This window comes from Nuphar pumila, chromosome 16, assembly GCF_984573655.1.
Source record: "Nuphar pumila chromosome 16, dmNupPumi1.hap1.1, whole genome shotgun sequence".
NCBI classification, from domain to species: domain Eukaryota; kingdom Viridiplantae; phylum Streptophyta; class Magnoliopsida; order Nymphaeales; family Nymphaeaceae; genus Nuphar; species Nuphar pumila.
Genome location: NC_143264.1, coordinates 10,422,423 through 10,436,471, shown reverse-complemented (window position 1 = coordinate 10,436,471; position 14,049 = coordinate 10,422,423). Strand labels below are relative to the sequence as shown.

General features: G+C 37.8%; 1 protein-coding gene across 1 annotated transcript in view; it reads left to right on the top strand.

Annotated features, from left to right (window-relative positions):
- The window catches only part of LOC149812902 (uncharacterized), a 35,790-nt gene extending 24,211 nt beyond the window's left edge, over window positions 1–11,579 (top strand). Inside the window, exons 6-8 of the mRNA XM_089991011.1 lie at window positions 9,027–9,467; window positions 9,552–9,725; window positions 11,342–11,579. Coding sequence (XP_089847137.1) covers window positions 9,027–9,467; window positions 9,552–9,725; window positions 11,342–11,521 — 795 coding nt within the window. The 3' untranslated portion in view covers window positions 11,522–11,579. The remainder of the gene's footprint in view (window positions 1–9,026; window positions 9,468–9,551; window positions 9,726–11,341) is intronic.
- Window positions 11,580–14,049: the final 2,470 nt, after the last annotated feature.

Below are 14,049 nucleotides of genomic sequence, written 5' to 3'. Positions count from 1 at the left end.
CCTGTGTGCCGATGGGCAGCCAAAATGTTATGTATTCCTTTCGTTCTAGTTTAATGTGTTAGCAAATTGAGAAGTTAAGTAAAACACGTTTCTTTTCATATTTTTTGGTTTAATTTTATATTGCCAAGATTTTCTAGATAAAAATATGAAAACAGTACAAATTTCAAAATGGCATGATATTTCTTGCGCTGAGAATTTGCCATTAAACAGTCACTAAGGTTATGACTTATTTAGGTACTTCACTATGGTTGATCTTGAGAATACACAGTTTAAACTTATTAAACCATATGGATCTAGTTTTTAAATCTGTTTATGTCTGACCCAATTTATATCCGAAGCTATTAAACCATATAGATCTATTCTAGAACCCTATTTGCCAATAATCATCACCTACATTACACTGATTTTAATGTGCCTTTCTTAAAGAAGGTTGAATTGCCATTAAACCAAAAAATGGTTAGACGACACTCTAAAGCACAAAAGTTATGTCATTTTTTGAACCCTCTTATACTAAATTGCACCAAATTACCTCTTAATCAGTTTTTTTTTTGAAAGGCACCTCTTAATCAACTTTTAGTATTAGATAATAATCAATTTTAACTTTGAACTACAATACCAGATGATAGTAAGGTTTTATTTATATTGGTCTTGCTGCCACATGTTTTACTTAATTCTTCAAATAATTGACATTATTTATTCCTATTTTAAAGTATTCAATCATCATTAACATATGGCAAGATCCTTTTCAAGTCTATCTAGGAGGGGACCATTAAGCGAGCCCGTTCTTAAGTAGTTCCTTGAAAATGATAAACTTTCCCCAAAGCAATTGTGTTTTGATTGGTTATGGTAAAACCAAAAAAGATATAGATGTTATAACCTAAAGAATGATAAATTATATGTTTCTAGATATGTAACCTTTTTAGAAAAAAATGAATTTGCTAAAGATAAATCTAAAGAGGAAGTAGGTTACTCTTTTTTATTCGACTTCTTGCCGAAGAAAGAAAATGAAGCATCTAGATTGAATGATGGTAATGAAAATGTTGAATGCTTTGATGATATGTCTAATGACATAGACAACAATGATATTTTAGAACGTTCTAATGATGATTTGTCTCATGATCTTCGTGTTTATACCCAACGTGGGAGTGAGGAACAACCATGTGCACTGGAAAAATATTCCCAAAATGAATCTATAGAATAACCTAATCCATCTATAGAAGAATCTAGTCTTAAAAGATCCTAACGAACATCAAAACCCCAAATTGATTTGTATCAAATGAATCTTTTTCTCCTAATTATAGAGCTTGCCTAATATCAATTCATTCATATCCTGAGCCATCAAACTATAAGTCAAGGATCACCCACAATGGATATAAGCAAAAAATATAAAACTAGACGCCCTTCGTAGAGCTAACACATGAATAATTGTTGATTTACCTTTAAGAAAAAAGGCTATAGGTTGTAGGTGAGTTTTTAAAATCAAAACAAAGAGTGATGGATCCTTAGGTATAAAGCTAGGTTAGTTGCCAAAGGATATTTACAAGAATATGAGATTGATTATGAAAAAACCCTTGCTCCTGTGACTAGGATGACTAGTGTTAGAATTTTAGTTGTCGTAGCTTCTATCAAACAGAGACCCATCTATCAATTGGATGTTAAAAATTCATTTCTTAATGGGGACCTCCCAAATTTGACATTGAGAAAAGTATGATTATCAAGCTTAAAAAAGCATTGTATGGTTTTAAACAGGGGTTTCAACAGGTCGGGTTTGGTTCGGACCCAGGTGGAACCAGACATCCGACAATAGATATGTAGATATGTGCACTAGTGGATGATTAACAGAAAAAAAATGAAAATACATCTAATGATGCTCATTCTTTCACATGCCATTGAATTTTCATACTAGGCTACATCAACCACTTTTTTAGATGAACAAAAGTGTACTGTGCATATATTGAAGCATGACATGCACCATATAAGAAAGAAAATGTTAATGAAAAGAATTGTAAAGTTACCCATGCCTAAGACAAATGCTTCAAATGCACTGGTAAGTCATGCATGAATTGAATGATCATGCATAAGTAAGATTATTGCATAGGATATTCAACCCGGACTATACCCGGTAAAATAATATTTTTTATCATTTTACATTGAAAAATTGTGGTTCTTAATTGGAACTTGGGTCGGGCCCAGGTCTAGTATAAAATTTCATAAACTATACCCGGATCCATGTATTAATCGGACCCTCGGGTCCAGACCCGAGTCTTAATCGGGTCTTCTTATTTGTCACCATATCCGGAACCTATAGGGTTTGGTGCGGGTAAACCGGACCGGTTGACACCCTTAGTTTTTGTAGACAGGGGCAGCCACCTGTGTAGAGAGAGAGAGAGAGAGAGAGAGAGAGAGAGAGAGAGAGAGAGAGAGAGAGAGAGAGAGAGAGAGAGAGAGAGAGAGACGGCTGCACAGAAAACTCAATGACATAAACTTGATTAGGGCTTCTCTCTATATTAAATAGAGAGAGACAAAAAAGAGAAATTACATCTAAATCCTTATAAGAGTAAAATTTCAAAAAGACTCTAATATAAGAGTACTTAACATAAAACCACCTATTACTTAACATAAAACCACCTATTCTCAACACTCCCCCTCAAGCTGGAGCATAGATATCAATCATGCTCAGCTTGTCACAACATTTGGAGAAATTTGGCCTAGCAAGAGGCTTTGTAAACATATCTGCAACTTGGTCTTCCGACTTTAGGTATTTTGTAGTGATATGCCCAGCTTGAATCATATCTCTTACATAGTGACAATCAACCTCAATGTGCTTTGTTCTCTCATGAAAGACATGATTGTTTGCTATATATGTTGCCACTTTGTTATCACACATCATGGTCATTGGAGAGGAAACCTTCACCTGAAGATCATGAAGAACAGTGCGAACCCATATCAATTCAGCAGCTGTTTGGGCCATAGCCCGATATTCTGATTCTGCACTTGACCTGGAAACCACATTTTGTTTCTTACTTCTCCATGAAATCAAGTTGTCTCCCAAAAACACACAGAATCCTGTGGTAGACTTTCTATCTACTACAGATCCAGCATAGTCAGCATCAGAATAGGCTACTATCTCCAGAGTTCCACCTTTCCTGAACAATAACCCCTTTCCAGGAGAAGATTTTAGATATCTGAGAATCATTATGGCTGTATTCCAGTGTACCTCAGTTGGTTTTTCCATAAACTGGCTAACTTTGCTTACTGCTAAAGCAATATCTGGTCTGGTAACAGTTACATATAATAACTTTCCTACTAGGGAGCGATAGCTTTTGCTATCAACTGGTTTTGACCCTTCTTCAAACAATTGAACTTTATGGTCCATGGGAATATTTGCTGGTTTAGCTCCCAACATGCCCGTTTCCTTTAATAAGTCAAGAACATACTTCCGTTGAGACAAAACCATCCCTTCACGGCTTCTAGCGACTTCTATACCCAGAAAATACCTGAGTGACCCAAGGTCTTTTGTAACAAAGTGTTTTTGAAGATGAGCCTTTGTGGCTTCAATAGCTTTCACATCATCTCCTGTAAGAATGATGTCATCCACATATACCACCATAACAACTATGCCAGAACTAGTTTTCTTTATAAAAAGTGTATGATCTGCTGCTGATCTATTAAAGCCAAATCTGGACATCACGTCAAACAACTTTTGAAACCATGCACGAGGACTTTGTTTCAAGCCATAAATCGCCTTTCTCAATCTACACACCTTCTGACACTCCCCTTCAACCTCGAAACCTGGAGGTTGTTGCATGTAAACGGTCTCAGATAGATCCCCATATAGAAATGCATTTTTCACATCTAATTGACACAAGTTCCAACCATGATGAACAGCTACTGAGAGAACAAGACGGATGGTACCCATCCGTGCAACAGGAGAAAAAGTTTCAAAGAAGTCAATTCCATATGTCTGAGTATACCCTTTCGCGACTAATCTGGCCTTGTACCTTTCAATAGAACCATCAGATTTGTACTTTATTGTATATACCCATTTACATCCAACAATGTCAGCATCTGCTGGAGAATCAACTAGATCCCAGGTATGCTGAGATACTAAAGCTGTCATTTCTTCTTGCATAGCCAACTTCCAACGAGTATCAAGTTTTGCCTGTTGATAGTTCAGAGGAATAGTTTCAGCATATAAGGCTGAGATAAACGACTTCATCTGATGTCCAATTCTGGCATGGGAGACAAAGTGAGATATGGGATATAAGGTACATTGTCTTGTCCCCTTTCGTAGAGCAATAGGCCTGTTATCTTCATCCTGAAGATCACAATTGTCAGTAGAACTTACCTTAGGAGAAGAAGAAGATGAAGGCTCTTGCGGAAGTGGAGCTCTACGCACATATACCAATGGTGGATTATTAAATCTGGAAGCGGATGAAGTTTGGTTTGGTAATGAGGGCACAAATTCCAAAGGAAAAGGAGGTATAGGTAATGGAAAAGACTCAGTTGGACCAACCTGCAGCGGGGAACCGGAAATGGAGTAATATGGAGAGGATTCCAGGAAAGATACATCCGCACTGACATACTCTCGGCGAGAAGTAGGATCATAACATCGATAGCCCTTTTGATTTTTGGGATAACCGATAAATATGCATTTTGTAGCTTGAGCAGCTAATTTATCACGGTCAGGGCCAAGTTTGTGCACAAAACAAACACATCCAAATATTTTTGGTGATAAAGGAAAAAGTGGAGCATTAGGTTTGAGGATATGTAATGGAATTTGATCACCCACAGAAGACGAAGGCATGCGGTTGATCAGATAGCAAGCAGTGGTAATCGCATCACCCCAGTATAACGCAGGAACATTAGATTGAATCATAATGGTCCTGGCAACATCAAGGAGGTGCCGATGTTTTCGCTCAGCCACCCCATTTTGTTGAGATGAATAGGCACAGGAAGTTTGATCTTGGTAAAATTGTAACAGACCTTTTGATTTAAACTCGAGAGGATTATCAGTGCGAACAATCTTGACAATAGATTCAAACTGAGTTTTTATTTCAAGAATTAGGGATTTGATAAGACTTGGAACTTCAGATCGTTCTTTTATTAAAAAACCCATGATAACTTAGAGAAATCATCAACAATAACAAGATAATAACGACACTGAGTCCTAGTAGGAATCTTACTAGGACCCTATACATCTGCATGAAGAAGTTCAAACAATTTATTACTAGACTGACTCTGACTAGAAGGGAACGAACTTCGATGATGCTTGCCCAACTGACATGCTTCACACTGAAATGATGTGGTGGAAGGAATCTGAGGAAAGACCGACCGAAGTTTTGACAATGAAGGATGACCAAGACGACGATGCCACTGAACAGGACTGAGTGAATGTTCCACTGCAGCATTAACAGAACCCATTGGATGATGTAGGTAGTAAATTCCATTTTCTTCATAGCCTCCACCAATCTTCTTCCCCGTCAGCAAATCCTGAAAATGACAACCCATTTGATCAAAAATCACTCTACAATTTTTTTCTTTTATAAGGCAACTAACAGAGAGTAAACTTTGAGGAAAGTTTGGGGCATGAAGAACATTATTCAACTGTAATGAGGAGGATATAAAAATATTTCCCTGACCAGCAACCGGGGAGGAGCTCCCATCGGCTAAGGAGACTCCAAGCTGAGCCTTAACATCCTTAAGATCTGAAAAAACATGTGAATTTCCACACAAATGTCTGGAAGCACCAGAGTCAATAACCCACTTACTATCAGTCGGATGAAGATGATTTCCGGTTGAATATGCAACACCAGCTACAGGAGGTCGAAAGGCTATCAGCTCATCATATTCTGCACGACTAAGGGTGATACTACTTTCATTTTCAGCGATATTCTCTTGTACATTTGTTGCCTCGAGAGTAGTCACATTTGCTTTAGGAGTATATGACTTTGATGAAGAAGATGTTGGCCGACCATGCTTATCCCAGCAACGATCTTCTAAATGTCCAGATTTTCAACAGAATGTACATTGAAGCTTTCCTCTGCCTCCCATACCACGTCCACGTCCTCGTCCTCTGATATTCTGAATATTTTCACGCCCATAACTAGATGGGACAACAAGAGCAGATGACTGAGTTATAGGCTGAGACTGTGGCAGAGAGATCGCAAGTCTACTCAGACGATTATAAGCATCAGCAAGAGTGGGAACATCTGATCCAGTCAACATTTGAACTTTTGCAACAGAAAAATCTGAAGAAAGCCCTGTAAGAAAACGAGCAACCATGGTTTGTTCTTGATGATCCTTTTGCTTCGAGCAACAAAGAGGCCTGTGAGCACTATGTCTTTCAAACGCAGCTTTGACAGAAGCATAATACTGGGCCAAGGTCTGATTTCCTTGTTGTAAATTATATATTTCTTGTTCGACTTGCAGGATACGACTCACATTCGTTTCTTGTGAGTATGTATCACGAAGATTGTCCCACATCAGTTTTGCTGAATTATAGTAGATCAATCCATCTGCAATATGGGGTTCAACACTATTCATGATCCATGACATAACTATGTCATTATCTTCATCCCAAGTAACATATTTTCCCAACTTTTCAGTGGGTTCGCCTTCCAACAAAATGTGTTTTCGACGATGTCCAGATACCGACATCATAAAAGTTCTGGACCACCTGGCATAGTTGGTTTCATTCAACCTAACAGAAGAGCCATACGCGAAGGGGTTGGCAAACGCCTTATACTCCCCAATCTGTTCCATTTTCGAATCATATTTCGAACTTTCAGCCATACTGTTCTCTAGAACAACAAGTATTTAAGTAGAGTTTTCCACCACTATAAGGAAGCAGCCCTGCTGTTTCCACAAAACAGTCCACAACCAGCAGGTAATCACTCCTGCTGCTTCCACGACAAATGTATAGCTGAAACTAATACAGCACGAAACACAACTCACCCCAGCAGGGAGTTAAGACCATTGCTGCACCCAAACACACCACGACCAACAATACTATTCAGTTGCAAAGCATACGAATACGACAACTGCTGTTTCCAAAACATATAGAGCATAACTGACAATCAGTCTTCAAACAATTAAATAGATCAATCATATCTCGATGACACGCAGCAAAAAAAAATCAAAATCACGGTAGTCACGCAATCAGCACAGAAAAATATGACACTCTCGGCTGGCACGCAATATCACAAACACTTGCTGCGTGGCAGGAACAGCCCGGAACAACCAACAACTCTCGGCTGCGATACAGCAGCACAGAAGCCTGCTGCGTTACCCAAATAGCAGCACGTAAATCACAGCATGCACGCATCAGCAGGAACTCATCATGCTCCAGAAAATCACGCCAGGCGATAAAAAATCCAAAAAAAAAAACAGATAAAATCTGTTTACAGCTCCAGGAGATCACGACAGATCTGGGTAAGATCCATCCTTAGATCTGGGTGACATCCCAGATCTGTTATCAGATCTTCCCACTAGTGCAACAGCAAACCTGATATAATTTTTTTTTCCGCAGTCTGAATTTTTTTTTCGTTGGTGACGATCAGTCCTCTTCGAAATCACGCTCCCGAGATCGCAAGCTCTGATACCATGTAGACAGGGGCAGCCACCTGTGTAGAGAGGGAGAGAGAGAGAGAGAGAGAGAGAGAGAGAGAGAGAGAGAGAGAGAGAGAGAGAGAGAGAGAGAGAGAGAGAGAGAGAGAGAGACGGCTGCACAAAAAACTCAATGACATAAACTTGATTAGGGCTTCTCTCTATATTAAATAGAGAGAGACAAAAAAGAGAAATTACATCTAAATCCTTATAAGAGTAAAATTTCAAAAAGACTCTAATATAAGAGTACTTAACATAAAACCACCTATTACTTAACATAAAACCACCTATTCTCAACAGTTTTAAATAGGCCCTTAAAGCTTGGTATGATCAGTTTAGTAAGGTGATGATTGATATTGAGTTTGTTTCTTGTTATTTTGACATTACTCTTTTTGTTAAGAATGTAAAAACATATAATAATTATTTTATTACTAAATGTTGATATGATTATTAAAGAAAGTGATAATATGGGTATTGAAAACATTAAAAGTATTCTTAAAAACAATTTTCATATGTCTAAGAGAGAGTGAGAGACAGGAAAATAGTAGTGGATGGGAGGAAGTTGAAGATAGAGGAAGCTCTTGTTGTGGCAGCCAATAGAATGAGATGTGCTGTGGGGTTGTCCTAATGCAAAAAGAAATTTTGCTAGAAAAAATTCCTTCACCTGGGGCGGTAGAGAATTTTTTCTTATAAAAAAACATACTTTTTGGAAAAACCTTCCTTTCAAAAATTTTCTCTCGTTTGGAATAGTTGAAAAAACTACAATTCTTTATTTCCTACTTTCACTTTTCCTACTACTTTCTCACTTCCAAACATGCCCTTATTGGCATTGGGTAAACAAACACAAGAAAATGAGTGGTGAGAAATGGACTCTCATTTCCCTTTACAAATGAGAGTTTCTTTCTCGTTTAAATGAGCATCATAATCACAATAAACCTCATTTGATTCTGATTCATATGACTTCAAATCAAAATTGATTTGGAATCACATTTGGTCAGCCTACCAAACTTGCCCTTAATGTGATATTCTTAAAAAAAGGTTATTACTTAATATGCAAGATGCATAATTTCATGAGGCAGGGAACGGCTTGTATGGCAAATTGATTTCTGATTTCTTAGTCTTCTGGCATTATGTCAACATTTTGGTTTTTGTTCAGCTGTTGGTTTATTTCAGTTAGTCAAGAAAGAACATGTTTCTTATATTTGTTTCATTCACTTAAGAGATCTTTGAAAATGCTGAAATGTGCACATTCTGATGATTGAAAGGTTGTCTTGATTTTCTTTTGCATTGTACACTTGATTCTATGTTCAGATCTTTTCAACATGATTATTAGATTATGCATCTGTTAACCTTTCTTGCTTGTTCTTTTGAATCGATGGAAAGCTGACCCAGGTTCCTATTTTATGGACCCTATCCAGAAAAAGAGCGCTGGTAATGTCACAGGGAGAAGTTCTTCCTTTGCAAATCCAACTCCGCACAATGAATATCATTATGGCAAAAGAACTGCAAGGAATGCTCACTATGATCATGCTGTTTTGGACTCTATCCATGAAGATTATCTTGTCAGAAATAGTAACCAAGGTTTTATCAGCAATGCTGCTTCTCTTGATTCTGGTAGTTCAAGAAGGGATAGCATAGAACTATTACAAAAATCAAATTCAAAATTGTTATATGATGATAAGGAGAAAGATAATCCTGAATATGAAGGATGTGCTTCCGTACCGGCATCATGCAGCTTGCCTGCATCTGCAGAAATTTCTTGTGCTATTTGTTGGACAGAGTTCAGCTCAACCAGGGGGGTGCTGCCCTGTGGGCATCGTTTCTGTTATTCCTGCATACAGAGCTGGGCTGATCAAATGGTAAACATTATGCACATAAGCAAGCTATATTCTTAACTATTTGTTATATATTTTGAGGATTGAAAATTTTGGATCTGTTTGCAGGCTTCAAAAATGAAAGAATCAACGTGTCCCTTCTGTAAGGCCTCCTTTATGTGCATCACAAAAGTGGAGGATGCTGCTTCTACTGATCAGAAGATATTTTCACAGACTATTCCTTGTTCTTCAAACACAAACATAGTCTTGCTTCATGGGGGTGAACAGAATATGGAAGACCTGGTAAATATCCCCATTACATTCTCTGCTTGATGAATGGCCAAAAACCTGTTTACAGGAAATGCAGCAGATTCTTTATCACTTCAGAATAATAAAATTATTCTACTTTACATGAATTGGATAACTAATGCATTTGTTGTGCGTGTGTGTGTGTGCGCGCGTACGCGTGCATGCGTGTGTGCGCGCGTACGCGTGCATGCGTGTGTGCATTGCTTTGAGTGTGCGTGCTTGTGTACGTGTGTATGGACATGCATGTGTTTGCACAAAATATATATAAATAAAATATAATATATAATAATTTAAATCCATGTACAAGTGTGTCAAAATTATCAAATATACATTCATTTACACATGATAAGATAAATACGCAGGTTATGGTAAACCTCTCTAACTATCAGGTTATAGTAAAAGAGGGTAACCTATGCTGGTTGAGATAAATGAAGGTAACTTGTGCTGGTTGTAGTAAGTCAATCACGTATCACTCTATCACTCTAACTCCCAAGCCTCTACCCCTGGTACCCTTAAAGTAGGAAGGCAAGGATCATGGAGGTGGTTACAAGTACACATGACATCCATCCAACAAAAGCAGTATCTATGATGAAATAACTTTCATGATAAGGGAATAACTTTATAAAAGCGAGAAGCTACGTAAGTTGAAAAATGAGAAAAAAGAGAGAGAAAAGGAAAAAGCAAATTGCTAAAGTGACAGTGAATTCAAGGAATCCCAAGAAGACACGAGGATCCGATCAACACACAAGTCCTCATCTTCTTCTCCCTTTATCTCTCTCTTTTTTCTTTTTTTCTCACTTCTAATCTAAGTTCTGAGAATCAGAGGCTATTGTAAAGGTGAAGAGATCTCGAAATAAAGTTTCAAGTTTTCATATCTCGATTTGAGTGTTAAAAAAATCAACACTCCAGCATGTGTATGTGTGTTATGTTTGTTTTTAAAAAATTAAACATATTTAAAATTTTCATGGCTGTCATTTTTCTCTCTTTCGCTCTGTTGTATATATTTTATTCGCTGATGGCCGAAGAGATTGTTGATATACATCTCTATGTTGCATGTTGGTATTCATGAAACTGAAGGCTCAAGGGATATGAAAGTGCATGCCTGTTTTAGCTTACATAACATAGATGGTTAGATGAATGTGAGGGAGGGATATGGGTATGTTGTGACTGAACTTTTGATTGTGGACAGAGCACGGTTACTGGAAATGCTATAGGAGCATGGGAATACTCGTTTCTTGGGAAACCGTTTCTGAAATGGAAAACACTGCATTTTCGAAACGTGTGGGAAACACCAATTTTTTTTGGGAAACACGTTTCCCAGTGTGAGAAATGCATTTTCCATACTTGGGAAACTTGTTTCCCTTTTGTGGGATACATGTTTCTCATGTCTGGTAAGTTTTTTCTTGTTAAACGTTCGTTTCCTGGTTTGTTTCCCAATTCATTTTCCGTTTCCTGTTTCACATGCACTTGAAAAACTTCGTTTCCCGTTTCTGACAAACCCTGGGACAGTATTTTCTTTTTTCTTTGCTGCACGTGCTTGAGTGTGCATTCTGTGCTTGAGAGCATTTGACTATGGCTAATCATGATTTCTGCTTTGCTGCTTTTAACAGGCACTGACATTCATTTGCTACAAGTGTGGAAGTGGAGATGCAGATGACCGTCTTCTTAGGTGTTGTAGTTGCAGGAATCGATGGGTCCATTCGTTTTGTTTAGACCCTCCCTATCTTGGAGTCTCATGGACATGTAGCTGGTGTAATCTTAGAAGAAGACCAGCTTATGACTTCCTCTAGTTTTATTAATGGCAAATCCGCTGTGAATGACGTGCTGATTGCTTCTTTGCACTTATTGTAAGAGTAACTAACACACGACAATTGCTATAGGACTACGAAAATTTCATTTTTTTACATATATCAAGTTTTTCTTGATATTAAAAATTCTTTGGTTGCAGCAAAGGAGCCTTTTACAGGCTTATGGAAGCCAGAGAGAGAGAGAGAGAGAGAGAGAGAGAGAGAGAGAGAGAGAGAGAGAGAGAGCTGTTGATGGACTAGGGACGTAATTAAATTAAAAAAAAAGACCAAATCAAATAAGGCTAAGGCTCTGTTTGGCGCCTCATATTGTGGATGAACTTCTGTAAAAGTCAATTCTGGGGATGACACAGTTTAGAAGTTTATTTGCAGGAAAAAAAAGTTGTTTGAAAATTGTAACTTGAAAGGACTTTTAAACATTAATGGTGTGTTTGGCGCATTAGTTAAGAAGGTTTTCTAAAGCACTGTTTTGTAATAAAGGACCAAATTGGCTTCAGCCTTCTAAAATGAGTAATGGGTCAGATATGTAAAACAAATACACCCATTTTTCTGATATCCCAAAGATATAATTGGTATCATATTATATCCAATTATGAATGTATGTTTAAAATCATGGATTGCATCCAAATACCTGGGTGTGCCATAAATTCATCTATACAAAATATTGGAAACAATTGTACATAGTATTCTCATGAACCATTCCTCTTAACAGAGGTCTACATTGGATATATATTATCTAAAAAATAATTTGGATTACATTCAACAAATTACATAAATGTTCGGGTGACGGATCAATTAGATCAGAAAATCCAAATGTTTCCAGTTTATCCTAAAAGTTAGCACAACACCACCATGTCTTTGTGGGGAAATCATTAACATACTATACAGAGAGTCTCAATGAGCTAAACGTCTGGTGTAAGTCAAGGTAACCGCCTACCCCATAACTAAATTTCACAGCCTCCATCTTCCTGCATATAGTTCTTGAATAAGTTAGAATGGTGAACATGCCACTTGAAAGGTTCAACAACCACACATGCATTTTGCAGATGAACAACATGCAAAACAATCATTCTACAATGTGATACTAATGTTTTTAGAAATGCTTTTAAAACTAGCAATTATTCACCAAATGCAGAAATAGCTAAAAGGAACAAAGTTGTAACTTGGTGAATCAATGGCAGAATTAGAGGTTGGGATACACTAAGAGGTGAACACCTTGCACAGTATTCAGATTAAAAGTTAAAAGAACTCATCTGCTTGTCTATTATCATTATTTCTATCAACATGGACCACGTCCTTGAGACATGTCTGTTAAAATACAGTTTGCGTATGAATCTGGATCCAGATCCATACGCATGTTAAATGAAACACATGCTCATATAACCTCATTAATGGCATACTTGTAATATCATTGTATACCTTTTACTTTATAATGTTTAGGGTTTTGGAGGTTGAGCGATAGTGTGCCGCCCCAGCCATTGTGCATTTCTCTCTCTCTCTCTCTCTCCTTGTTTCCTGTGTAAGCTGAACTAGATTCATATGAAAGCAAATCTGATATGGTATCAGAGCTTGAACAGCCCCTGCGTGAACAACGTGCCTTGCGTGAACATCCCCTAATCAGCGTGCCTTCCTTTTCATCTTTTGAAGGTCCCAGCGTGGACAGATCAGCGTGAACAGCAGATCTGAACATCCCCTGAGTGAACAACGTGCCTTGCGTGAACAGCGTGAAACCCCTGATGAGCATAACAACAACCTTCTGAAATATCCTCATCTGAAATCTCATCTTCTGAAATCTCATCTTCTGAAAGTTGGTACCTTTCTCTTTTCCTTTCAGCGTGCTCATCGATCCTTTCTTTTCTGTTACTCATTTTTTGTTATTCTCGTTCATTGGTATCTGTTTATCTTCTTCATTCCATCATCTGTGTTGGTTCCATCTTTTCCTAAACATCAATTATCAGATTTGCTTTCATATGAATCTGGTTTAGCTTACACAAGAAACAAGGAGAGAGAGAGAGAGAGAGAGAGAGAGAGAGAGAGAGAGAGAGAGAGAGAGAGAGAGAGAGAGAGAGAGAGAGAGAGAGAGATGCACAATGGCTGGGTCGGCACACTATCGCTCGACCTCCAAAACCCTAAACATTATAAAGTAAAAGGTATACAATGATATTATAAGTATGCCATTAATGAGGTTATATGAGCATGTGTTTCATTTAACATGCGTATGGATCTGGATACAGATCCATACGCAAACTGTATTTTAACACCCTCCCTCAAGTTGTACGTGATTTTGGAGCATGTACAACTTGCTCTTCAATAGACAAAATTGCCGTCCTGTTAATCCCTTGGTAAACAGGTGTGCCACTTGATCTTCTGTTCGAACATGACGTAGTTCTATCTCCTTCATCTCGACTTTCTGCAGTATAAAATGTTGATCAATCTCAATGTGCTTCGTTCTGCTATGCTGGATAGGATTACAAGCAATGTTTTTTGCGCTTTGATTGTCACATAAAAGAAAT